Source organism: Emericellopsis cladophorae (assembly GCF_022114955.1).
Source record: "Emericellopsis cladophorae strain MUM 19.33 chromosome Unknown NODE_45_length_187309_cov_120_362465, whole genome shotgun sequence".
NCBI classification, from domain to species: Eukaryota; Fungi; Ascomycota; class Sordariomycetes; order Hypocreales; family Bionectriaceae; genus Emericellopsis; species Emericellopsis cladophorae.
The window spans coordinates 42,831-69,172 of record NW_026250970.1 but is presented as its reverse complement, the minus strand read 5'-3'; the positions used below and the strand labels follow the sequence as shown (position 1 = coordinate 69,172).

Genomic DNA, 26,342 nt, shown 5'->3' with positions numbered 1-26,342 from the left:
AAAAGGACACGGCCGTCACACGGTGAGCGGCAGACACTCGTCGGAGATCTCGGGCAGGCTGAGCATGGGGATGCCCTCCCAGGGCACGGTCTCAACCTTGTCGAGCAGCAGCTGCTTGACCATGCGCGCCTGGTCGAGGCCGGTCTCGGTCCAGATGGCGTGGAGCCTGTCGATAATGTACTGCCTCGTCTCGCGGGTGCACGAGCTGGACATGCCGAGGGTGTAGAGCGGCCAGACGATGGTGTTGCTCGCCGAAGCGAGGGTCATGAAGCGCTCGGGATCCCCGCGGCCGTCGTCGGACTGTGTCGGGTCGAGCAGGGTGGCGCGCGGCGAGGTGACGGGCGACTCAGGCGTCCGGTTCCGCGCGGGACGACGGGGCGAGGGGATGGGGCACGCCGAGGGGATGGGGTGCGGGGGCCGGGTGGCGGACACAAACTCGAGCGTGCCCTTGCTCTGGCCGTCGACGTCGGGCTTGGCGTCGCGGGCGCTGACGATGCCAAAGTGCTGGGGCGTGCTGGCGATGACGGCCTCGCCGAGCAGCTCGAGCATGCGCATGGCCTTGACGAGCATGACCTGGTGGCGCATGGGCGGGACAGAGGTGCGGGCCATGCTGGAGCAGAGCTGCTCGAGGATGGTCTCCTGGACGAGGATGCGCATGGTGCGCATGCCGTTCCAGGTGGTGGCCTGGGCGAAACCCGGGTAGATGTGGCACCAGCTGCCGAGGATGGCCGAGTTGGGCCGGTTGACCTGGGCGCAGCGGTAGCGCCAGGACCGGGGCATCTCGCGGACAATGTCCTGGAACTCGGCCTCGACGTCGCCGAGGCGGGCGACAATCTCGTCCGTGTTGGCGAGGGTGCCTTTCTTGATGTCGTAGCGGATCTGCAGGGCGCGGCAGATGGGCTCGACGATGCGCCAGGTCGGGTCGCGCGTGTTGGTGTACTGGCCCAGCTCGCGGCGCAGGTCGAGCATGGCAGCGGGCATGGGGAGCCCCCCCTGGATGCAGCTGATGAGGACCGAGTGGCAGAGCATGAGGAACATGCGGAGGCCGGCCTTGGTGGTGAAGGGCAGCGTGCCGCGGGCGCGGGTGAGGGCGGCGGCGCCGTTGACGTGGTCCTGCCAGGCGCGCATGGTCTGGGGGGTGCGGCCGGTGATGAACTCAAAGGTGCCGAGGATGAGGACGGAGAGCATGGTGCTGTCCTTGACGGCGGTCTCCGGGTCGCGCAGGGCGTTGTTGGTCAGCTGCAGGGCGGTGCCGTAGCTCTGGCGGGCCTTGATCATGGTGTTGCCGCAGCGGGTGACCTTGGACAGGCCAGCGAGGCCGACGGCGGCCATGCTGGCGGTGACGCAGTCGACCCGGTGCAGGTCCGAGTTGGGGGGCTTCCAGACGTCGTACACAAAGTCGTAGTTCTGGTAGCAGCCAAAGTCGACGGCGACGTAGCGCGAGAAGAAGAAGGCCGTCCCGCGCTCCTGGAGCGACTTGGTGAGGGGGTAGCCGGGGGCGAGGCGGGTGAGGGCCGAGGCGGGTATGTCGATGGTCGCCTCCGAGTCGTCCGACGAGTCGGCGCCGGCTGAGGAGGAGCTGGGAGGGCCGGAGGATGGGGTGAGCATGGCGAGGAAGGACGTGGCCTTGACGGGGCCCGGATTCGGGGGTGGCAATGGTGGTAGTGTGAGAGTCGTGGGCTCCTCGAGCTTGACGGGCGGCTCGGCGACGCCATCTGTTTCTGCGTAGTGTGTAGATGATGATGAGGCTGAAGACGAGGCTATGGACGCCCTTTTGACATTATGTGTCGTGACGGACGATATTGACGATGACGAGAAGGCTCGTATTGATGACGCCGACGGCTTGGGCGCTGCTGCTGCTGCCTCCATCTTCTTGATGCCGCCGCGACGGTTAGTCCTGGTGGCCTTTTTGATGACATGGTTGCTCTCATCGCGGAACATGAGGTCGACAATGTTGCGATAGCCGGGGCACGTCTGCTGGCGACGCTCGCACTGGCCGCATGTTGGCTCCTTTTGGTCGCACTGTCTGTCGGGTCAGTTGGGGTTTGGCCGGGCAGTACAGTAGTACACAGGACGAGGACATACGCGGACCTTGCGCTCGCGACAGGACGAGCAGCCCTTTGAGGGTTTGCCGCAGTACACCATGCTGGATGTCTCGGGCGGGCGTGGTCTCAGATAGACATGGAATGGATGGTGATACGCGTGACTCGAGTGAGTGGGTGGGTGATTGAGTGAGCGAGCGAGCGAGTGGAAGCTGGATTGAGTCGAAGCAAGCAAAGGACTCTCTGATGCTGCCTCGTGGTCGTCCTCACTGGTGACGAGTGCAGATTGATGAGCCCCGTCCCTCTCTCGCTCTCTCTGCGCCGACCGCTGCTGACTGGCCCAGTCGATTGACGAAGATTGGGGAGGACAAGGGGTGGGAGGGACAATGTTGAATGGATCTCCCCAACTCCAACTCCAAGCGTGGCGTGCAGATCCGCAGAACCTGTCAATCAGGGACGCACTACGTAGCCCAGCAGTAGTTCGTCACAGCACGTACGTACCGTGCTGTACGTTAAACTGCACTGGTATTACTTATTCCCGGGGCTGCCAGTGGTCGGCACGCCACGAGGTTGCTGATCTCTCGGTTTCACGTGGTAGCAAGGGACGAGAGCAGGCGATCCGGATCCTGTGTGTGTGTGTGTGTGTGTGTGTCTGCTGTTCTTCTCTCAACACCAGATCCCAATGATTGGCAAGGACGCGAAGATATGAGGAACAACCAGCAGCGATGGACAATCGTCGACGAGCGAGAGGACCCCGGCGCTGTTGGGCTGGCGTGGGGGTCTAGGGGAGAAGCGAAACAAAGAGAAGCGGCGTGCTCATCAATCTGTTCACCGGTTAATAACAAATTCTCCCAATCAATCGACTTGTTTGGATACCACCCCCCGTCCAGTCCAGTCCAGTCCAGTCCATTCCAGTCCCGAGCAGCCATGTGCAGCGATCGCTGCATCAATGATCATCCAGCCCCAGAGCCTTGGCCTTGGCCGCCATGTTTCCCCAGATGCTCCGTACTCCCGACACTGCAGACACGGATAACCTTGGTTGGTTTTGGTCCTCGGCCTACCGATAAAGGCGATAAGTATCAGCCAACTGCTGGCAGATCACATGCGAGCCTCGCCTTGCCTCGCTTGAGTCCTAGACGCGCAAATCATAATTCGCCTGCATGAAAAGGCGCACGCCAGCAGGCCTAGCGCGACGGCATCTGAGAAAGCCATCCGCATCAACGGGACGCTAATAATCAAGGATGCGGATCGACCGGTTGCTGACGGGTGAATGGATGCATCGCCCACGGCCCAGCCCAGCCAGGGTTACATCACATACACTCTTCTCTTCTCCTGCTTTTCAGCTTGCAATGCTGCCAGCCGTCGTGACACACTGGTAATAAAGACTGTTTCTCTATTGATGCATGCTTAGCAATATCGCGGGCCTCGCATATGTACACTTGGCCTCTGCACTAGGTAGGTAGTAAGCAACGAGCGTCGCACAGTCGCATCCAAAGCTACGTCCCCCCAACCTCCACCGTTAGCACCTTGGGATCCCCATCGTTCAGGAACCCGCTCTGGTCGCCGCCCTGGGACGAACCCACGTCGTCGTAGGGGAAGGCGTACCCTCGACTCTCGGTTGTCGTCTCGTGGCACACCCGCGCGTAGTGGTTCGTGACAGCGTCCTCGTAGTACGTCGCCGCGTCCTCGCTCTCGGGCTGCCTGCTGTTCTCGAGCAGCGTCGAGCGGTTCAGCGCCGCGGCCAGGCGCGCCCCAATGTTCAGTCGCTCGTCCGTGACGCCCTCGCCCGCCGCGAACGGACCCGTGCTGCAGGAGAAAATGTCCCTCGCCGTCGGCTTGTCGAACCCGAGCCCCGGGTTGTCGGAGAACGTCAGCTTGCCGTCGGCCCCGACGCGGCCCCTGACGTCGCCCCAGGTGAACTGCGTGTTGACCGTCAGGTCCTCGCTGCGGTACTTGTCCCAGATGGCGTCGACGTGGTCCTTGTAGTAGTCCCGGAAGAGGTCCGGGAAGAGGACACCGGCCGAGTTAGGGCTCAAGACGCGGAGGACGTGGCCCCCCTCGCGGATGATCAGCTTCTCCCAACCCTGGCCGTCCCGGCGACCCTGCGCCTCGAGGCCGTCCGCGACGCGCGCCAGGCCATCGGCGGGCATGCCGTCCACCCGCCTGATGGCGCCGGCCCGGTTCTCCAGCTGCAGGGCGATGGGCAGGCTGACAAAGTCCACGTAGGACACGTTGACGTAGATCTGGGACTCGTTATACGTGAACTCGCAGAAGCCCCAGTCCTTGCCGTAGTTGGCGTCGGACGTGTTCGTCGCGCTGGGCTCCACGAGCGCCGGGCCCGGGTTGAGGAAGAACTCGAGCGGCGTCTCACGGCTAAACCAGAGGCGCGCGCCAAAGATGCGCGGCACGGTGACGGTGCGCGACTGGCCGGGCCCGCCGACCACGATGCCCGTGTCCTGGGCGAGGGGTTGGAGTTCCTTGGATGGCGAGCCGGGGCGGTACGGCGACTGGCCATCGGCTCCGAGGATGAAGAGCCCGCTGTTGTCGCGGCCGGTGATGTGCGCGTAGAGGGTGCCCTGGGCCTTGGTGTTCTTGAGGACGACCTGGATGGCGTCGGAATTGGCCTGGGTCGTGCCAGTACCACCACCAGCAGCTGTTGAAGAAGATGACGCAGGCGCCCCTGCCATCGTAGCGGTCTGTTGTGCCTGGCTCTTCTTCCCGCTAAGTCTGCTCTGCGCCGATTCACGTCTCTTGCGGATGGATGATTTGAGGCGGTCCATCATGGTGAGCGACCTTGTTGGGAGTGGGGTCCTTGGTACCTAAGGTAAACACTACCAGGTACCAGAAGGAGGAAGGAAGGGGGAAGGAAGGAGAGACTATCGACAGCGCCTGCCTGCTCTTAATCAAGCATGGCCCACCGCCAGATCCAGACTTGGCCATCGACGAGCGCGACGACGACTCATATACTTCCAGCATGCCTATAGCAAGGTACTCACTCATAGTCATGGCCATGTCGAGGCTGACCTCTCGAGCCAGGCGACCTCAGCGTTGCACTCATCGTCACCATCTGACCCCGTCGCTGGCAGCTCTCCTGGCACTGAACAAACGTGCCTCGCGACGATCGCAGTGTATCTTACGTAGCATCCGGTGCCATTGTGGGCAGCAACAAGCTGTCCATGTGTCGATGTGATGGATCCTGTCCTGCACGATTGATTGTGCATCGTGAGCTAGGGTGGATGCTGTTGAGGAAACGGGGCCCCCCCAAATTATGAGTGACGCCATGATCCGCTGCCTTGCTTTTATGACTCGCACCTCTCACCAACAACCAAGTTGCGCTCTCAATCTCCCCTTGAGCTCCATGAGATACTGTTCACAAGTATCAACTGGAATTGCTTCCAATTGCTAGGTACGTCAACTCTACTTAGGTCACAAGGTTCAGACCAGAACACCTAGCCCGCCAATGTGGTGGAACCCCGCCTTTCCCCATCATCTACATCTCCCAGCTAAAGCACCTTCATCATTGATTCATTCATGAATCAAATTAGGTAGCCTCGAAACAGGCACATGGCCATAACGACGCCTAGCAAAAGCGCTACTCCATGTCCCCTTCTCGCGCTCGCTCCATCCTCCGCATCGTCTCCTGGCGTCATCTCGAGATCACCCTCCCTCGTCTGTCCCTCTTCGACGTCCGGTATCACACACGACTGGTCGCCATCCTGCACCACACGTCGCCGCCGTGCCCTCTCGCTCCGTCCTCGCGTCCGGACGCGACGAGTTGAAGCACGCCTGTACATAGCGCACCGCCAACAACGCATCCTCCCCCGATGGTCCGCCTGACCACTGGGGATCCCCGTTGCTCCAATGCTGCAGTATGAGATGGCCCCCCACCAGTGGCACCCCCTCGCCCTCCATCGCCGCGAGGGGTCTGCTGTCGGCGTAGAGTACCACCCGACCGGGTAGGTAGTCGATCCGGTACGCGTGAAAGGCCGCCGTTGGGTCATAGTCGAAATGGATCTGCTGATGCATGCCCCCGATCCCTGTCCCCGGAGCTGGATCACCAGGTGCACCGGGTAGATCTGCTTTTCCGGCTCAAACTCGCGCGTGAGAAACTCAATGTCGATCTCTTGGAGGTCATTGTAGTACCAGAGTTGTACACTTGTCATCAGCCCAACCGTTCGTCCTCAGGGGCGCCCCCGGGCCAAGGACCGACTCACCCAGAAGAAAGCTGCACATGTCCCTTTGACCTGAGGAATCTTCATACCAGCGCGGAAAATACCATCGTACATGTCCAGCCGCGCCGTGTCCAGCTCCGCCGCGGAGATCGCGTCGTCAACGACTCTAGCGCCCACGCGCAACCTCAGGCCTTTGTCGTGGCTCGACTCGGGCGATGTGAAGACGTTCTCAATCCTAAAGGCCTTGCCGTATGCGCCTCGACCCTCAACAGCTGTCACGTTGAATTCCTGCCGTATCCAGTCGTCCGCTTGTCCCATCTCGGCAATCTTGGTAAAGTACGCTTCAAGCGAGTCCGTAAACACCATCCTGTCTGGAGTCTGCCCAGGGTACAGGACGGTCCAGCCGCAGTCACAGTGCCCAGCGCGGGCGAAGCTCGCGAATCCCAGGGCGAGAGAATTGAGCAAGCATTTTGCAAATCGAATTACTAGGCGTGGTGGCCGCAGATAGGCCTTCGAGTCGTAGCGGTAGTGGGCGAAGGTCACTAGGTCGGAAATGTGTGCGCGAAGAGTACTTCGCCTGTCACTTTGCTGTGATCTGCAGATCCTGTCTCATGGCACATAAGCAGCAGGCGTTGAAAAAGTAGTCTTCCGAGGCTGAGTCTGCGCCTGTTCTCCAGATGGGAGTGAGCTGAGAGACACGATACCAAGTACCCAGGCGTTACGTTACACCAAATCCACGTGTCGCAGCATGAAACGGGACTCCAAGCAAGGCAACGAACGTCATGTGGCAGAGAACAAGATTATGATTGCATTTGATGCTGATATATCTATACACGAGTGGATGGGCCCTGCCTCCCCTCACTTGGCGCGGCCATCCAACTCTTCATGACCAAATTGAAAGGAGCAAAGCAAGCAAGCTGAACGACGACGAACTGGAGGAGAATGAGTCCCACGGACGACGGAAAGAAAAGCGCAATTGATGAAACTGTGTATCGAACAAGGTATCAACCAGAGGAGCAGAGAAAAAGCAGAACAGAGCCAGAACCAACCGAATTCCAAACCAAGCCAGCAGAAACTCAATAGAAACGGTGCGAGCTATGACGGGGGCGACGCCGCCGACAATTAATAAGAAAAGGAGAGAGAAAAATTCCCGACGCAGTAATAAGCCCATGTTGTTGCCCCTTGATCGGGGTGTAACAGAGGAAGCAGAAAGACAGCGTCGCCCTCGATGGACCAGCCATACATCCTGCCATAGGACCGTCCTCAGCTCGCGTTGCCGCTGGCCTGGGTCCAACTTCCCCTGCATAGCCACACAGCCGTATTAAATTTCCCGTTTTCCCGTGTATTGCCAAAACATAAATGCAGACGCACGATGATCCGCTCTGCCCCGGACATCGTCAAGGAGATGAGATGAATGAAAAATAGACTGTAGAAAGGAGACTCGAGCGCCTTCCAAAGACCCTGCGCGCCGGCACGAGAAGAGGAGATGCCACGCAGCAAAGACAAAAAACGAAGAGAGGTATATGCGCAAGGAAATCGCAGTAGACAGCGCCAGGTTATCCCACATCTGTCCGCGGCGGTAACTCTAGGAAAGCGTCGTTCAAGTCGTAAAGTGATTATAATTGGTTTTAGTACACGCTGTCCTCGTCGGCCCCCTGCGAGATCATGGAGGGGGTCGACACGTTGGAGGACGCTTCGAGGTCGTCGACGTAGCCGACAAGTGCCTGGGAGTGGAGCTTGAAGGATTCTCCCAGGCGACGGGTGATGCCCCACACAACGACTTCGTCGAGCATGGAGCCCCAGAGCCTGGCAACCACAGAGCTGAGCTGGGACAGGTAACGCTCCTCAACATCCTTGACGAACAGCTGGCGGACCTGGTTGTACATGGCCAGTTCCTCGCGCGTGGCAGGCTCCTCGTCGTGTTCCAGACGGTAGAGCCAGAGCGAGAGGATGATCATGAGATCCAATCCACACAGCGGGTGCTCGACACTCCAGTTGGTCGGAGATGTTCTCGCAACCCAGCGAACGCCTTGGACGACAGCCGTCTCGATGCAGTTGTAGCACTCCTGGATGACCTTGAGCATCTCACTAGACCGCTTTACGCGGTCACGGGCGTGAGACATGGCAGCAGCGACCTCGTAGGGATCATGGTAACGCAGAGCCTCCTGTACGGCCTTCAGGTCCACTTCCAACCTGGCACGAGCATTGCGATACAAGGCCTTGGCGTTGAAGAGTAGAGGGTGGCCCTTGTGGGGGGCACTCAAGGGAACGAGGACGGCCTCGGGCTCACACAGATCCAAAGACTTTTCCCAGGTTTCCAATGCAAGTCGGAGCTTGTACTCGGTGACCACATCTTGAAGGGCCTCGGGGCTGCGCTTGTGGTACCACACCTCGAGGAAGAGGGCATTGATCATGACACGCGTAGCGAAGGCACTGTACCTCAAGGCCTCGCCTTGGAAAAGCCGGTCGTGTGATTCCAAAAAGGTCGCTGCAGGCGATTGCTTGTAGTAGTCGGTCCAAGTGGCTTCGTCCACGGTGGGCATGTTCCAAAGAGCCTCGGTCGAAGGCAGCTGCAAGTCCTCAAACTCATTGAACCCCATGGCCGGCGTGTGGTTGTAGGTCAGGGTGAGCAGACCAAAGAAGATGTACACCGCGTAGTATGTTCGGCGGCAACCTTCATCCTCAACCCACTCAGCCTGGCTCGGAGTCGAGCCACTGCGCGCATCTTGGCGGAGCTTGAGCTCGTAGCGATTGCCCGCAACCATGTTGGCGAGAAGACTCTTGATGGAGCACGCCCATTCAAGACCCTTGGGATCACCACTCCACGAGGCGAAAACCATGTTCAGCATCGTGGCCTGCATGGTCCACAGTGGGCATTTGCGGGAGCTGAAGTTCTCCTTGTTCTGCAAGAACTGGCTGACGAGAACCTTGGCACCAATGTGGAGCATGTAAGCTTGGTCTTGGTCGAAAGCATACAAGGCGCCGATGCTCAGGACCGCGAGGAGCAGGGGCGGCGAGACCTTGGTGGGGCTGAAGGAGGCAGGGTGCAGGAACGGCAGATGATGGTGGAACAGGCCAAAGTACGTGGACAAGTAACGGTTGATGGAACCCAGGCCGGGCAGGCGGAACCCCTCGGGAATAGCTCGCTCACTGTCATTGCGTCGAATGGTGTCGAGGATGATGTTGCGCTCCTCATCACTGGCGACTTGAGGCGTCCTGAAGCCTGCTTGTGATGCGTCGAGTGAAGGGCTCTGAGGCAATGGGGTGCCGGCTCCAGAGTTCGGAAGCGAACTGATCATAGATTGCAGAGCAGGCACAAGGTTGGGGTTCTGGCCTGCGATGGGCGGGAGCTGGTTGGCAACGGCCTGGGCATGCTTGGAGTGCTGGGCCTCGAAGGAGCCGTTGGACGTGATCGAGTGCGAGTTTGGCTCCGAGACAGATTGAGGCATGAATCCATCCCACTGTACTTGGGGCAGAGCAATGGCGCCAGAGGGGTAGGTGACACTTGACTCCATCATCGAGGTGTTGTGACTCGCGTACGCCATGGAGGGACTCTCTTCGAAGGAGCTCTGGTTCTCGCGCGCGGAAGCGGTAGCCTTGTGATGGAGATCGGCAACGAGCATCGCCGCTGCCTCAACGTCAAAGATGCTGTCATTGCCCTCCATTTGCTCGAGAGTCGAGGTGTCCAGCTCGAGGTGACTTTTAGAAGGCGTTTCCACATTGCGAGTTTTGGTACCAGCGCGGCGTTTCCCATCACTGTGAAGGGGAACACCTCCATCTTTGGCGTGGACGGTGCGATCATGACGAAGGAGGAGGTCGCGACGCACGAATGTGCTCCGACATTTCAAACATTTGAAGGGTCGCTCCTTTGTGTCTAGGCGAGGTTAGCACGGAAGTTTGATACTGGACAATGAAGTAGGCCACGGCACAGCCTGGAGGGAAACTTACGTGATCGCTCGTGACGACTGCGATGTTCGCTCCTGCTGAAGGCTCGGTGGCAGAACTGGCATTTGTACTTTCGTTCCGGGGCCAGAGAGGCCTTGCGCGCGGAAGGGGTCGAGGCCGCGGGCGGCGGGAGAACGGCTACGCTTGCACCAGGCATGACGATGGTAGTGTCGCGTCTTTGTAGGCTGCGCGCGGGTGGACGAGTCAACGGTAGATTGAGTGGGCGCGTTGGCACTTGCTAGAGTGGGTGACCGATGGTTGAATATCGTCTTGCGTTGACGCTCTTGTGTCTCTCGCTGGATGTCTGTTGTGTCTGCTTTTTCTTGACTCCCAACTCCTCGCTCGCACGCGCACCCGTGGGCTTTACAGGGTGAAAGTGGCGGTCTTGTTCGTGAAGCTGGTCATTGGGTGCGATTGTGTACTGAGCATGGAAAGGTGTTTTGTTTGTTTGATGGGTTTGGAGAGAAATGAGGCTGTTACAAGCCTTGCAAGTGAGCCGGATGATGAAAGCGCGTGGTGTTGATGGTGGGATGATGGAATGGAGGAGAGTTGGGAAAAAGTGAGGAGCAAGCAGCAGTCAAGAAGTACAGGACGAAGGAGAGAGGGGGGGGAGGGGACTCGGAGGGGGGAGCTTCGAAGTGCTCGCAGCGGACCTTGGACAGGAATCCGGAGGGGAGCAGCAGTGGGAAGGAGCGACAGTCGGGTGCAAAGGCAGGCAAGTGCTGGCCGCTGCCACGTACTGTGCGAGCAGCAAGACGGAGGGCGCAGGAGCATCCCAGTGGGTAGCTGCTCGCTGTGGCCGCTGGCGCGCGACCGCCGGCAATGTGAATAGTGGGCTGTGACTGGGTTATTTTGGGTAGGTGTGCTGGTTAATTGGGGGGCGCGACCACCAACCGAGGGCGACTGGAGGATGGTATGAAAAAGGAAGGGGATCAAGGGATGGGATGGCGCCGGAAAAGAGGGGAGGGGGTGGCTGAGGAGGCTGGCTAGCAACGTACCGAGCTGGCGGGCGAGCCTGCCAAAAGATACTTGACCGGGGGCTGATGGATCCCAAGTTCACGAGGTCTCACACAGTGGCCATGTCTGGGCATGGCACCCGTGCTACGGATCCAGAGTATGATCACAAGAGCCCGCGACGAGCAGAATACTGATATGATTACACTGGACATCTTCAGAATCCAGTATGAGTGTGCTACGCTCAAGTGCAATATCAGCTAATCGCTTCCTCCTACAGTGGTTACGATGCGTCCCAGCCGGGCAACGGACTTCAGTTTTGGAGGCATCCAGTCCGGGCTGCTGTGCGTTGGCACGACGGCGGGGCCATCAGCTTGGGTGGTCAACGGGCTGTGCCAGACTTCAACCTCAGGCCCCTAGCGGGGTGGAGGGGTTGCACCAATTGGCCATGGGTGGAGGGGAACACTGACCTTGCTTGAACTTGAATGAGGTCGGGTGGGTTTGATAAGGGTGGGCGGGGCGCCGCTTGAGCGAGCTGAGGCGGCATGATGCTGCATCGCCCGGAGAGGTGTGTACTTCAATGTACCTGCCGGCCGACATGCGTTGCTGTCAGGGTTGCCTCTGCCACTTCCGGTGAGCAACCAATGCTGACTATTGAGCAAGGCTCTTCACGGCATAGCTGAGTATAGTTGTGAGAGCCAGATCCAATATTCATGCCATGTCTTAGGCGCGATGTATTCGGCAGCACAAGTCGTAGCTAAACATAAAGGTACTTCTACCGGCGGATTGGCGTGTCACAAAAGCGGCAAGGGACCAGACGCGCTCGCAAATGTTGCTGGGCAAGCCTCTTTTGGGTGCGAGAAAAGGGGGGCGCCTGAGACAGGGGGTCCGAGGTACATCTGGAGGTGTCGGCTCGCACCATCCTACCAGTCCAGTCGCCTTGCTTCTGGGGTGAATCAAGCGATCCCTCGCGCCAGCATCGTGCTGTAATTAGTTGTGACACGACAGCATGAACACTTCTCACCTTCCACCTCGAACGTGTGCACAGGCATGATCTTGCGCAATGAGTGTTCCTAATTCAGGCACTCGAAATGCTCCCCTTGCCCTATGCTTCGATCGTCTCTTTCATGTATGTCGTCGTCATGGCTATGGACGTCACGAGGAGGGGGAGCTCGGCCAACTCCAACTCAAACCGCGGGGAAGCTCCAGCATGGAAACCCGTCTCCTCATCAGTTCGGATGGCAGCTCGCGCAGCTCGCGCTTGGTCGCTTTGAAGAATATTGTTTATGATCGACGCAGCATTTGTCAGTCAGTCTCCAGTGCAATATGCAGTGGCAGTCATGTCTTGTTGGACCTGCTGATCCGAAGCAACGCAAAGCTCAGCCTTCTCCCGCACTTTCCTTTGGTGGACAGGCTTGCTTCCGTAATATTCAAATTAAGTGCGGGAGCGCGTTCCTGTTCCATCCCGCGTTTGTGCACACTGTGACTATGTGCCTGGCAGACGGCAGTCATCGCTCTCCATCACCGTGCGCACTGTATTCATCGACACGGCTCGCCGCTTGAAGCAGCACTCTGTGACGGCGTAATCTCTCTGTTCATTTCACAAAATTCCCATTCCCGAACAGAACGGGTCATGATTCAAAAACTGTCTGTGTCATCCTTGCCCCTTGCGCTATAACATCAGTGTGCCCCGTCCGGATAGCTCCTGGCTCTTCCGTAAGCCAAATGGGTCCTTCAAGATCGCTCCCCGACTCGCTGGGCGCGGTCCGTCCCAATGGGCCAATTGGCCCAATTCTCCTCGTTCGCCTCAAACGCGTGGAAACGCGCCCGGAAGGCTCCCGTAATTTGACATGAGTCTATCGCCAATTCGCCATTGCCACTTTCAGGGGCGGGCTTCCGACTTTGGAACGGCATTGGCGCTTTGACGCCGGACCTGCCGTATGGCACGTCTACTTCTAATGTCCGAACCTGTCTCACCATCATTGCACAAAATTATTGCTGGATAGCCTCGCAAGGCCTGGCGACGTCGTGCAGAACTCCTACAGGGTGACCCACTATCGTGCTCCGCCTAGGTAATGCGATGGTATGCTTCCCGCCAGCAAGCATCTTCGCATTATGCAGTGCGATTATGTGGACTTTTGGTGGAAGCGGTGAAGCAGAGCTGGTTCTGTGTTGACACCGCAACTTGAGTCTTGTGCAAAGCAATGCCATTTGCGCGGGTGGTTTGAAACACATTGAACCTGGCAGTTCAATGTATAGCCAGTCATGCTGCTGGTCTTCTAGAAGCAATACTAGGCGAACCTCGATGAGAAATGGAGAGAGGGGTCAGCACTATCACTCATAATTAATGACAAACATAATACCAGGTGGCAGGTATCAATATTAGTTGGTGCCTCAAGAAAGGATCGACATGACAGAGTCAGATCGGGCACAGTCTATCGGAATTCGTGACATTCCAATCTTGAGCATGGCGGCTTACGCCCAGTGTCTACGCAAGCTATTCCCGATTTCCACAGGACTCGCGGCATCCACTGTTGTTGATGTGATCGAACAACGCAAGGGCAAAAGAAAGGTTCGCAGATGGTCATCTTGATGAAGCTGGTCACAACTCTCAAGAGCGCTGCTCTGAAACCACCACAAGCCGGGAGGTAGTAGCCTTATTCGGGAGTGCCAAACTGAGCATTGCACAGAAACATCAAACTCCCTTTCTTCGCAGAAGAAACGCGGTGACTTTGTTAGGCAGGTCCCTTCATGTGTCTTTCGTTCGGTTGCGCAGCCTGAATCAAGCAACCGTATTGGACAAGGCGGTGACTCGCACATCAAACTTTCCCACAAGATAGTGTATCCGCAACCTTAGCATGATGAATCGCGCCGCTATGGGTAGTGGAGGCGCTCCGATCGTGAATGATGATAGGTAGGTTTCATCAAGACCCAAAGCGATCCGCTCACGACAGCTTGGTCTCTTGCAGCATGTCGGCATGCTGGGCGCCGGAGGCGGTGTCGAACATTTGCATCGTAATTGCTGGTGTTGCTGCAAGTTGCTCACCGCAACGTGAGGCAAGTCAGGCAGCGAGGTTTCTGGCAGAGCATCATCGCAATGCTTGTCCTCGAAAGTGATAGGCGCACGTCTACCGCTGGGGTTTGCAGGCACTTGCGTGCATTAGGCTAAAGCGGGCGGGTCCGCGGCAGCGAGCCGGCGAGCTAGGGTGCCAGGGGCTGGGGACGCAGTCCAGTCTCCACGTGGGCTTGGTAAGAAATGGATCTTGATTCTTGCGCGAGTCGATTGTACGGAGCACCTTGCCTGGTATGGGAGGGATTCGATAGCATAAACGCACAAGCATAAACAACAATGACCTAGAAAATTCCAACATGCTCAGTAATTAATCACATGCTACTCTTAGGCTAGGCTCTATACCGTACTAATGGCACAGGTAAGTGTTGCCGCACTTTTCCCCAGGCTGATAGGAAGGTACACAAGTCACTGGCAGCAATGCGACAAGAGTGTCTTTTGGTTGAGCGCAGAGAAACAATATCTTTATGATGCACTTTCATGTTAGATTCTCCGGCGCTTTCATTTGGCGTCTGGCCAGATTGTTGTGACTGTTTCTTTCGTGAAGCTGTCATCAAAAAGGTTTTCTCCTACGGCTTGGGTTGGGCCCAAGACAATCAGGATGTTTGCACACCCACGAAACCGCTTACGGGTGGCAAAGGAAGGATCAAGCCCTCCCGCATCCTATTTACTCATAATTGAAAGCCAGCACGCCCTCATCGCGACACAGTCTGGCATGCGTTTGCGATGGAGTAATCGGCATGTGTTGTAGGGTAAGCTGCATCCGATCCAACGGGATAAGCACCAGGTCACATTGATGTGGGAACAAGCTGAAACCTCATGCATCTTCAGCGACTCAACTGCTCGACTCAGCATCGAGCTGACCGCGGTCATTTTAGTTTTGAACCATACGTGTATGAAGGAACGGGCCGTTGGCGCTGACACAACCGGCCATGACCCTTGTCGCCCAGTATCGACAATGACTCGTACGCTTTGCGATTGCTGGCGCCATAGGCTAAAAACAACTCGCTGGTCGTGGAGCGAGGATGCTCACGACTCAAGCAAGGAGAAGTTGTCCTGATGAACCAGATCCTTTGGTTGAGCTGTCGCCAATCCAGACTCAGTATTTCACATGCACAAGCCTACAAGTATGGCTCGCTGTCGGGTCTCCAGCAACGTCGCAGCGGCTTGCGGTCGGACTTGACTGCCAGCCCGATACCCTGGTCAGGGGGGCCGCTCACCGAGTGGGAGAAATCGGAAAAAGGACAGTGAGTGGCAGCTGGGACTGGGAGGGAAGAGAGGCTCCGGTCAAGGAAACGTCGCGTCAAAGTAATGTACATGCTCAGGGCGGCTGGATATCAATAAAAGCAGATGATATTGTCCACCAGCTTACGCGAGGAGAAAAGCCATCAACAGCGCGCTTCAGGTCGATATTCCTCTGCCCCTCAGTGTGCTGATCGGGGTACGTGGAGGACGATAATGTCCGGTGATCATCCGGCGCATGAATCAGTGCTGTTTGCTAGAAATACATTTACCTAACAACTAGCCTCATTAGGGCCGAGGATGTGGGAGAACTCACGGCAGGTCTGGACAGTACTGGAATTACTGAAGGATCTGCTCCTGGAAGATCGAGAAGCGATTACGCGGGTTGCCAGACTGGGCTGTGATAATACAGCGTATTAATTACTATAATCAACAAAGTAATACAGTACCTATACCTCATATTGATTGGCACTCAAACCAGAAAGAATTCGCCGCATCGCAGCTGGACTGGATGTTGATGAGAAAACTCATGTCCACTGACATTGCTGGCGGTAGCGTACTTAGGCTGCCCGCTACCACCTGAAAGTAAAAGGTAGCAGGCAGGGCACCTTCAGTGGTGGTGTGTGCTGAATCCAGTCCAGTCTGGTCGGCGGGACAGGGTTCAGTCGTGTGGTGCAGCGCAGCCCCTCCTGCCTGCCTACTTTTCCCTCATCAGCCAGGCAATTCTTAGATCCAGGCTTTTACTCTGGCATCTAGCTTTCCCTCGCATTCAGCATTCTGTGTCTTGTCTGGCAGCCGGCTGCGCGCAACCAACAGTCCGACGGAGAGTAAAAATTTGGGTGTGCTAGGCAAACACGCCGATCCACGACTGACCCTTCGAGACCGTCGCCCGAGAGCGACGGAGCGAGCAGTGACGGGGGTTGACTATCACACTACAGACGGAGGTGCAAGGTCCGCCGTCAGTCACATTTTGACGAGCGTCCAAAGCGACCAAACACGCAGGCAAGCAGCTTCGCGAGCGACAAGCGGCGGACGAAGACAGCCGACAGGCGACATTATCCCACGCCTCTCGTTAGACCCTCCTCGACTTGCTCCCCCTAATCGAAACCCGCGTCCACCCCTTCGCGCGATAGCTTCTCACACCAACCGAGCCGCTCTTTTTCGCGCATTGCTACCCTGGACCGATTGAATTCGCAGTCTAGCAGCATACAAGCACATACGCCAATTCCTCCCTGCTTCAACTCAACGACTCAACTTTCGTGCAAAGGTCGTTTCACATCCCGCCGGTTTCTGCGACACGACCCTGGCGCACGGCCCTCCGCGACTCAAGTCAGCCCCTCCAACCCACCTAACTCATCGAACCGACGTTGGCACTCGCAGCACGACGGCCGTCTGCAGCGCAAACAATATACTCCAGCACATGCACTTTCTGCGACCGCTGTTGCGACTATGAACGGGATCGTGGGCACGGCGCCGCAGAGCACCACGTACGTTCGTGCATTGTACGACTACGAGGCGGACGACAGGACGAGTCTGAGCTTCCATGAAGGAGATGTGATTCAAGTTATCACACAACTCGAGAGCGGGTGGTGGGATGGTGTGATTAACGGCGTCCGTGGCTGGTTTCCTAGCAATTATTGTCAGCTCATCACCAGCCCGGACGATGTCCCTGACCCGATTTCCAACGGCCACCACGAACTATTGGAAGAGCGTGCCGAAGAATTGGATATCTACGAGGATGGATACGACCAAGATGAGGACTCTGAAGGCGAAGGGATCAATGGTCTGCCAATGGAAGGAACGGACTTTGGCGACAAATCGAGAGCCGACTTTTGGATACCGCAGGCCACACCCGACGGCCGACTGTTTTACTATAACATGATGACTGGCGATCGTAGCATGGAGCTTCCACTCGAGTCGCCCGTCACAACCAACGAAACCGGGCCGCGGGATCGCATGAATGCGCATATACCTGAGAAGACTCGCCCGCCCCCTGAGATGATGGCACGGGGAATGACGCAGGACGAGGATTACGACTCCTCTACCTCGGTATCGGAAGTTGAAGGCGATGCTGCTAGGCGGGAGCGCGCCGGCAAGGTCCCACGTGGCTCTGTCAGCAGTGTCCTGTCCCCATCCACGTCAATGGACTCGATCAACGGCATCCCATCCGGCCCTCGGACCCGGAAGGGCGCTCACTCGGCCACTCGGCCGCCGGCGCAGACACCGAACATTGCATCTGCTACATCGTTCATCAGCACGTCATACAACCAACCAACCACTACCACGGTGCCCAAATCGTTCTTTGACGATGGAGCCACCCCTCCACTGACATGGAGCGTGCTGGTCACGAACATGAAGCGTGCCATTGAGCGGTACCGCGAAGCCATCACCAACGAGAACAGAGCCGAATACGTTGCTCGCGCGGAGGACATTTCTGATCACCTTCGCCTGCTGCTTTCCGCTGGTTCCGGGACCACAGACAACCACTCTGGGCAGCCGTCTATCATCTCGACCAACAAGGCACTGTACCCTCACTTTCGTGACATGATGTCGAAATTCTCCAAGCTTGTCATTTCGTCTCATATTGCTGCGGCAGACTGGCCCAATACCGAGTCTGTACAAAAGTGCCTGCAAGAAGCCGATGGCGTACTTTTGGGCGTCTTCAGCTACGTCGAAGTCGCCAAACAGCAGCGAGGCGAAGATATACCACGACTCTTTCCCGGATTCGTCATTGGCAGCGCGGCCGGCGGAAGTTGGAAGAACAATGGGCTGAGCCTACAGGATCCCATCACGGCGGACTTTTTCGAGGACGAGGAGGGCGCCACGGAGCCGAGCAAAATCCTGGACGGAAAACTGCTCTCCCAAATGGACGAGCAACGTCGGCTGCTCGCGGCCAGCCTTCGGGAGCTGGACAAGAACTTGGTCGCCCCGGAAAAAACGATTTCGCCTGTCCGCCATGAGATGATTGGGAACAATGTGTGCTATTGTGGTGGTAGGGTCGTGGATGTGTTCAAGCCTTGGATATCCATGATCGAGTCCATCGACCTGTCCGTGCTTGGCAACACTTTCCAGACACCCCAACTCGCCGAGTTTAGCACCAACAAGCAGACCCTATACGACAATATAGCAGACCTTGTGCTCGGTTGCCAGGCTGTGGCAGGTCCATTGGCCGACGAGTGGGCCGAGGTGCGAGGCGAAGCTCTGGAGAGCAGGATGGACTATGTCAGGCAGTGCGCCAGGGCCTTGGAGACCAACTCTACACATGTCGGGTTTTCTCTGCAGCTACTCCAGGAGCAGGTCCAAATCAACCTTAATCAACATCACATTGACCCCAGGGGCTGGGACAACCACACAACCCGGAACCACGGCCTCCAGCGCGTCGGGACAATGCCGGCAGAGCGACCTCATCACCGCACTGAGTCTAGGGCCGCAGAAAGTCGCCCGCCCCTGCTGATGACGCAGTCCTTCAGCGAAGGAGACGCGCCGCCAACCAACTTTCGAAAGGGTGACCAGTCCAAGGTCAAGAAGATCCTGGGCGAGGATCCTTCGCCGCAGATGGGACTTGGCCCCACTGAGGATACCCCTGAGTATTTACGTCTCGATTACGAGAACGAGGTCACCTGGGAGTCTAAGGATGGCAAGGCGACCGTCCGGAGCGGAACGTTGATGGGACTTGTGGAGCAGTTGACACGCCACGACAAGCTTGACTCGAACTTCAACAATACCTTCCTCCTGACCTACCGATCATTCACAACAGCGCAGGAACTATTCGAGATGCTCGTGAAACGGTTTAACACGCAACCTCCCCCAGGACTCTCTCCTTCCGACTTTGAGATCTGGAGAGACCGCAAGCAGAAGCTCATTCGCTTCCGTGTTGTCAACATCCTGAAGAGTTGGTTTGAGAGTTTCTGGATGGAAGAGTTCAATGACGAGTCTCGCCAACTCATCCGGGACGTGTCCGACTTTGCGCAACACACCGTGGCGGCGACGGAGACTCCGGGCTCCGGACCGCTCAAGATGGTCCTCGAGCAGCGGTTGAGTGGAAAGGAGGCTGGCGCCCGCAAGATGGTGCAGACACTCAACCAAAACACCCCGCAGCCCATCATGCCGAGGAATATGAGGAAGCTCAAGCTTCTCGACATTGATACTACCGAGTTTGCCCGACAATTGACCATTATAGAGTCGAGACTTTACGGCAAGATCAAGGCATCGGAGACCTTGGCCAAGACTTGGAACAAGGACAAGGAGGCTGAGAGGGACATTGCACCCAACGTCAAGACACTCATCATGCAGTCGAACCAGACCACGAATTGGATAGCGGAAATGATCCTGAACCAGAGCGACGCGCGGAAGCGTGTTGTCGTCATCAAGTACTTTGTACAAGTCGCTGATGTAAGTTCAATGTCCAGTCTTTGGGAATGCGGGGTCAGGCTAACGAGTGAAGAAATGTCGAGCTATGAACAACTACTCGTCGTTGACCGCCATCATCTCGGCCTTCAGCACAGCGCCCATCTCCCGCCTCAAGCGGACGTGGGAGCTTCTGCCTGCGCGGACGGCGGCCACGCTCGAATCATTGCGAACGACGATGGGGAACACGAGGAATTTTGCCGAGTACAGAGAGCAGATCCATGCCGCCAACCCCCCCTGCGTACCCTTCTTCGGTAGGACAATCACCACCAGATGATAGCTGGCATTGGTCATGTTGCTAACGAGCGTGACTAGGCGTGTTCTTGACCGACTTGACCTTTATCGAAGACGGCATACCGTCCATCATCAAGAAGACCAACCTCATCAACTTTGCCAAGAGATCCAAGACGGCAGAGGTCATCTGGGACATTCAACAGTACCAGAATGTAGGGTACTCTCTGCAGCCGGTACCCGAGCTGCAGGACTACATCTTGAGCAACGTGCATGTTGCGGGCGATGTGCATGAGATGTACAACAAGAGTCTGCAGATCGAGCCCCGCGAGCGAGAGGACGAGAAGATTGTGAGGTACGTAGCTTTGCGGGATCAGCCGTCCACGTACGGCGCCACCATGTTTCATTGAGGAGGGCATGCGCGGGTATGAGTTGTGTTGTCTTACAAGCAATGAGAAGACGCCGCAGCCCCGCGTCGGCTGCCAATGTGTCATGACTACGAGACCAGATCAGAAGCTTACTGTGCCTTTCATCTTGCAGGGTTCTAGCCGAGTCGGGTTTCCTCTAAAGCACCGAACGCACGCTTTGCGCACGACGCCTCCCCGTCCGACCAATTGCGATCCGTGGGAAACAAGCTTTCCTGAGGGGAACGGGAGAGGCCTACCGGCATCCGGGCTTCACCCAATGCATACCCAGCGAGCTATCGACCGTATCAAGTCGCTAGTCATGGACCGGGTCACGACAAAGAGTCTGTTGGGCAGCTGGGCTTCAGGCGCGCCCGCATCATGGGGGGCGGGTCGGCCAGGCTCCCCAACTTGCGTGCCACATGGCACGCGACCGATCAAGTGATAGCGGCCGCCGGATTCGAGCCTGGCAAAGAGGCCTAGGCTTGGCCTGGACGTGGGGTGGTTTGTTAAAAACTTGAAAAGGCAGGCTCACCGCCGCCGCGGGACAGAAATGCTGAAGGACCACCTATCATCTTTGCGCACAGTTGCATGGATGGCGACTATGGAGCATGGGTCAGGCACACGGGTAATTTGCATCGCGTGTCAACCTCCGGACATTTACTTTGCCGTTGTCGCGAACCATTCGACCGGCAGCAGGCTAGCAGCAGCATTGTGCGGGGAGGGCTCGGGCATGATTTGGATATTCGGATTCTCTCTTCCGGTTGAGATTTAATTTCACTACTACATAGACCGGTACCATGCTCTGACGAGCCCGGACGTAGCAGCACAGCTAGCACGGTTCATGACTTGAACGTATAATGCATGCACGATTGAACGAGGACCATGACAAGGATGAGCAACCGTAAGTGATGCCTGTGTGATAGAGAGAGAGAGAGACTGATAGGAAGGGGTTGCCGGCCCGCATGAATAGACGTGCGGCTGTCGCACAGCTAACCTGGTCTGAGGATTCGACAGGACTGACTGATGAATAACCGTGGTATTAGTGCCCCAGGTCCGGGTAAATTGGTTCCTGCAATAAAGGATAAGATTGAAAATGTCAGAACGCGGGGAAGTCTTCCCATGGGATCCATTATCCCTGACTTGTTGGCCCCTTGTCCCTAGTGTCGGCGCACACACCATCACACCGGTTTGGTTTTGAATTCAGAGACGTGTTTCAATCTATTTTATATGCATCGCTTCATTAGAGTGCGTGAAACAGATTACTAGCTCACGTAGTTCCCTTACGTGCTTTCGCAACACCAAACAAGGCAAAAAACAAAAGAGGGTATAATGAAGACACCACCTCCTACTACCTCCGTTGGACCACTCCCTCCTTCATCACGTGTACGTGCCGGTCGGCCGCTCTACTAATTAATTAGTGTCGGTTCAGCTTGGCCTTGATCCGGTCCTTTAGGCTCGGCTTGTCTCTTCCGTCCTTGCCCTTGGAGGCCTTGCTGTCCGAAGCGCCGTCTGTAGCTTGTGAGCCGGAGGGTGCTGCGGCAGGCGATGAGCCTTGCTCGGCGAGGCCTAATTTGTGGTACATTGTCAGCATCTCATTATTGTCTCGAAGACCCTCTTTTTTTTTTCCGGCGTCAAGCCGACGAGAAGAACTTACGGTCGGCCTCTTTCCCTGCGCCAGGCTTGGTGGCGTCAAAGTCACCGCCCTCAGCGGCGAAACCTGTCGCGTGGACAACCTCTCCCTTTGACTCGGGCTTGTTCTTTTTCTCCTCCGTTTCCTTCTTGTCCTCGGTATCCTTCTTGTCCTCGGTGTCCTTCTTGTCCTCGGTGTTCTCCGTAGTGGGATTGTGCGCGAGACCGGCATCGCCACCATGCTCCCTTGCGACCTGATCCACGGGCTTGGGGCTGGGACCCTTGGGATTGACGTGTTCCGCTTCCTTGGTTGAATCCTCCACCTCCGAGGCGTTAGGCACGGCGGGGTCGGCACGCGGGTGGTCGCCGTTGTCGTTGGTGGTCGCTGGCTTGTCCGAGGTGGTGGTGTCAGTGGTAGTGGGAGCCGTGGTCGTGTCCGTCTTTTCTTTGGATGCCTTGTCTTCGCTTAGAGTCTTCTCGAGCCTCTCCTGGCTCTCGCTGTCTGCGGCTCGGTCAGTGGGCTGGAGATTATGGACATGTGGGATGACAACTCACCCAGGTTGCCAGCATCGTAGGGCTCACCCTGGCCGACATCGCCCTGGGCGCCCGAGACGGGCTCCTTGTTGGCGTCGGCGCCGCCAAAGACGGCCTTGGAGGCGGCCGTTGCGACGTTGTTGATGGTCTCCATGACTGTCGTGTGGATGGGATGCTGCAGCGGGTTGGAATGGTATCGTGCGGTGAGCGTACAATGTAGATAGCTGTACAGGAACTAGGATAGATCGCTCCAGAGGGAATGAAGCAACTTTAAATGCTCACAATCTCATGCTGGGTTAGTGTGGTAGGCAAGGTACCTGACCTTACGTACAAGGGAGGGATGGATGGAGGGTCTGACGTCGTTGGGGTCCTGTCGTCTCTGCCAGTGACGGCCAACCTGCAGATGGAACGGGTCCGAGGGGTTGGCTACTTGAACGGGTAGACGAGGCCCAGGCCGAGTACACTGCTGACTCGAGGATTCTTGTTCTTCTCACTGCTACTGCTTTGTATTTCAGGTACCATCTGCGCTCGTATACGGTCTCGAGACATAGCTCGCAACATAGTCCGCCCCTCTCCCCTCTACCAGACTCAAGCCCATGCGGAACGTGGCGGAACGGCGATGAGCGATGTGGGGAAATCGCCAGCAACAAATGACGTTGATCTCTGGATCTCATGCAGACAAGGCAACAACCGACTAGGTGCTCCGTACAGCACGGGGTTTGATGGAGACTGGAGCCCTCTTGATCTGCGTGCGGTTGGATCTTGATTAGGACCTGATTAAATCTGATGCCCACTGCGACTGACGTCATTTGAGTTTTGGCGACAGGCTCCATATCAGCTCAGAGCCCCTCCACGCAAGCCACATTGTGGCGCGAGCCGAGCCTCCTAGAGGACTAGGTCGGCTTCGCACGGATCGTTTGTGTCTTTTGAGTCGCAGCTTGGTGCAAGCATCCATTGGCCGAGGCGTTGCTGAAAGTGCAATACTACGCACCATAGGCACGGAATGACTGGCTACATGTACTGAGCAGCCCACAGACCTCGTGGGTGTGTTGTCATCCGAAAGGTCAGCTGACTTGGATTGACCACTGGCATCATGAGCCGTGGCCATGTGGCTCGCCCAGTGGGCACGACGTTGGCATCGGCCAGGCCCGTCGCAGCGACCGTGAGCATCTGACTTGACCTCTCACTACATTCATGAGGCAGACACCGCCAGGATGTCGAAGATGGCCTGTCCTCGACCCTCAACGTCAAGTATCCAAGATGAGGACGACGGTGCTCTTTGCTACTTGTGCCATCGTTGTACAAGCAGGCACATTCTGGAGCCCACAGAGGCAAGACCTGTATCGTCCAGAAGGAGAGATACAGCGGCGACTGCGACCACCGAAAGCTGACGCATTCCGTCATGAGCTGAACCAAGAGCCCGAGCCAAACTTTCCTCGTCGACCTGGCCACCCGCCAACTGGTTTCATCGCGCTAGGGGACTCGTACTCGGCGGGCATAGGCACTGGCTTCAACGGGACTGAAGATGCCTGCAGACGTGGGCTTCACGCGCACTCGATGCTGATCCACGAGGACCTGGTCCGCAGCGAGGGTGAGAACAAGACCTCCTTCGAGTTCCTGTCATGCACCGGGTCGACCATCGCAGACCTTCTTCGCGACGGTGAGGCAGGTCAGATTGGAGAGTTCAACACGACGACAAGTGCGGACTTTGCGCTGCTGTCCATCGGTGGCAATGATCTAGGCTTCTTTGATATAATGAACAGCTGCATCTTCAGGTTCTACAGCTTCTACTCCGGCACCTGCGAGGAGGCGCTGGCGCGATCCGACGAGCGCATTGTCAGCCGCGACTTTGAACTTGAACTACAGCTCGCCATCACCGAGATTCTGGACCGGGTGCATTGGGAGAGGCGTCCCTGGTTCACAATCACAGTTACCGGGTACGCGCGGTTCTTCAACGAGGACACGGCCGAGTGTGACGACCACTCGCTCGGCGTGTGGTGGCGTGGCCCCAAGTTGAAGCGTGCGCTCCGTCGGAGGATGAACCAGATGGTCCTGCGTGTCAACGACAATATCCGACAATCTGTGGACGCCGTCAATGCGGCCTTTGCCGAGACCAAGGTCCTATTTGTGGACTATGATCACGCATTTGAAGGGCATCGGTTCTGCGAGCCCGATGTGATCGAGCCCGACTACAGTCGAACCGAGACTTGGTTCTTCTTGGTTGGGGGTAAAGACAATGCTGAGGGGCAACATGCAACACCCATCGACTTGGCGCTGTCTTCTCCTGAAGCTGGTCTCGCTGAGCTTCCTACCCCCTGGGCCAGTACAAGACCATGCTCACGGGCAGCAAGAGTGTTGGTAAAGGGGCAAAGCGATGGTCTGTGTCGGAAGACAGTGGACGCAGACCACGGTGCACACCCTGAAGACATGCGTTATGTGCCCACGTCTTACGGGCAGACATTTCACCCCGTGAGTCACCAAGACGTGCTGCGAGACCATGACGGGTTTACTGATCTCGACAGAGAACCAAGGGTCACGAGGCCATCCGAGATGAGATTTATAGACAGTGGAGAGGAGCATTCGGTGGGAGGTGAGATAATCATAATCAGATCCCCGGCGTTGGCGGTGATTTTCCAGGGGTTGCCTCGGTCCATCCCCGCACTCGACTAGGTACATGTACGTGTACGTAGCAGGCAAACCCGGTCTAAGTCAGGAGCCTGTCGACCACTGGGATGTCATGAGCGATTGCGTCCATGTCGTTGAGTAGGCATCTGCGGCTTCCCCCCATCTACAGTCGCACGGGGACGAAAGCGGTTGTAAGTTCCCGACTGCAGCCTGGGCCAGGGGATGATGGATCATGGATGCACATGCAGCCCGATCCATGCACCGACGTACAGTGCCTTGGGGTCTGGAATCCTGGAGACCTGGACGACCAGTATATCAAGCATGAGCCCATTCCAAGTTGCAGGAAAACATAGCATACCGATAGGTACCTTACTAAGTGGCCTTCCTGGCTGTCTTGTACGATTTGATTCGTCTCGTTACTCTGTAGATGTGACCTGGACAGGCGGGCTGTCGGGGCTGCAGGTCAGCATCCTTGTCGATTTCAGGTCAACAGCCACTGATCGATGAGTGCATCGCGATTCGCATCTCTCACATGAGAGGACTTGTAATTAGTAGGTACGATACCCGCATGGCATCCGGAAAGTTGGAACCATCCGTAAGAGAAGGGGTCCGTCCCACAAAGGTCAATACTAGTACTCGTGAGTCGTGATTCCCAAGACTCGATGCTGATCGAACTGACCGCCAAGATCAACAATAATACCGGTACACAAGATCTCGAGGAAGAATCTGGAAGATAAGCAGCAGCGCCGCGCATCTTTATTATACATTTTATTATTATTAACGACAGGAGTCGACCCGCCGGGCGGAGCCATCCATTTACGTGTATTTCCCGGACCCTAGTCGAGCACGCGCAAGCTGCAAGTTAACTCAGCCCTGGCCAGGCCTACACGGTCGATCCAGACCGAGCTCAACGCCACTCTTTCAATCCATGACATCGACTCTCGTCGCCTCTGGGAGCCCAACATCCATCCCCGTCATTTCGTTTCGTTTCGTCGCCTTTGCACCGGACAGTCTGTTCCCCACCACGGGACTCACTTCATCAGCAGTAAGTACATGACAGTCACAACCCACGAACCGAACACCT

The 26,342-nt window shown here is 57.0% G+C and overlaps 7 protein-coding genes across 7 annotated transcripts; 2 read left to right on the top strand and 5 right to left on the bottom strand.

Moving 5' to 3' along the window:
• Positions 1 to 15: 15 nt before the first annotated feature.
• Positions 16 to 2,145, bottom strand: J7T54_002795 (Autophagy-related protein-like protein; the record flags this gene model as incomplete). The annotated part of the gene is made up of 2 exons (XM_051508504.1): positions 16 to 2,022; positions 2,086 to 2,145. 2 exons carry the CDS (start codon positions 2,143 to 2,145, stop codon positions 16 to 18), a joined length of 2,067 nt encoding a protein of 688 aa, XP_051360383.1.
• Positions 2,146 to 3,538: 1,393 nt separating this feature from the next.
• Positions 3,539 to 4,825, bottom strand: J7T54_002794 (Glucan endo-beta-glucosidase-like protein; the record flags this gene model as incomplete). The annotated part of the gene is made up of 1 exon (XM_051508503.1): positions 3,539 to 4,825. One exon carries the CDS (start codon positions 4,823 to 4,825, stop codon positions 3,539 to 3,541), a length of 1,287 nt encoding a protein of 428 aa, XP_051360382.1.
• A 1,398-nt stretch (positions 4,826 to 6,223) lies between these two features.
• J7T54_002793 (Beta-glucanase) lies at positions 6,224 to 6,580 on the bottom strand (the record flags this gene model as incomplete). The annotated part of the gene is made up of 1 exon (XM_051508502.1): positions 6,224 to 6,580. One exon carries the CDS (start codon positions 6,578 to 6,580, stop codon positions 6,224 to 6,226), a length of 357 nt encoding a protein of 118 aa, XP_051360381.1.
• A 1,262-nt stretch (positions 6,581 to 7,842) lies between these two features.
• J7T54_002792 (uncharacterized protein) lies at positions 7,843 to 10,316 on the bottom strand (the record flags this gene model as incomplete). The annotated part of the gene is made up of 2 exons (XM_051508501.1): positions 7,843 to 10,088; positions 10,163 to 10,316. The coding sequence occupies 2 exons, from the start codon at positions 10,314 to 10,316 to the stop codon at positions 7,843 to 7,845; spliced, it is 2,400 nt and encodes a 799-aa protein (XP_051360380.1).
• A 6,558-nt stretch (positions 10,317 to 16,874) lies between these two features.
• On the top strand, positions 16,875 to 20,950 carry J7T54_002791 (Cell division control protein-like protein; the record flags this gene model as incomplete). The annotated part of the gene is made up of 4 exons (XM_051508500.1): positions 16,875 to 19,817; positions 19,870 to 20,086; positions 20,148 to 20,418; positions 20,788 to 20,950. 4 exons carry the CDS (start codon positions 16,875 to 16,877, stop codon positions 20,948 to 20,950), a joined length of 3,594 nt encoding a protein of 1,197 aa, XP_051360379.1.
• Positions 20,951 to 21,884: 934 nt separating this feature from the next.
• J7T54_002790 (uncharacterized protein) lies at positions 21,885 to 22,787 on the bottom strand (the record flags this gene model as incomplete). Its single annotated transcript, XM_051508499.1, has 3 exons — positions 21,885 to 22,036; positions 22,125 to 22,601; positions 22,655 to 22,787. The coding sequence occupies 3 exons, from the start codon at positions 22,785 to 22,787 to the stop codon at positions 21,885 to 21,887; spliced, it is 762 nt and encodes a 253-aa protein (XP_051360378.1).
• Positions 22,788 to 23,893: 1,106 nt separating this feature from the next.
• On the top strand, positions 23,894 to 25,227 carry J7T54_002789 (uncharacterized protein; the record flags this gene model as incomplete). The annotated part of the gene is made up of 2 exons (XM_051508497.1): positions 23,894 to 25,102; positions 25,156 to 25,227. The coding sequence occupies 2 exons, from the start codon at positions 23,894 to 23,896 to the stop codon at positions 25,225 to 25,227; spliced, it is 1,281 nt and encodes a 426-aa protein (XP_051360377.1).
• Between the last annotated feature and the right edge of the window lie 1,115 nt (positions 25,228 to 26,342).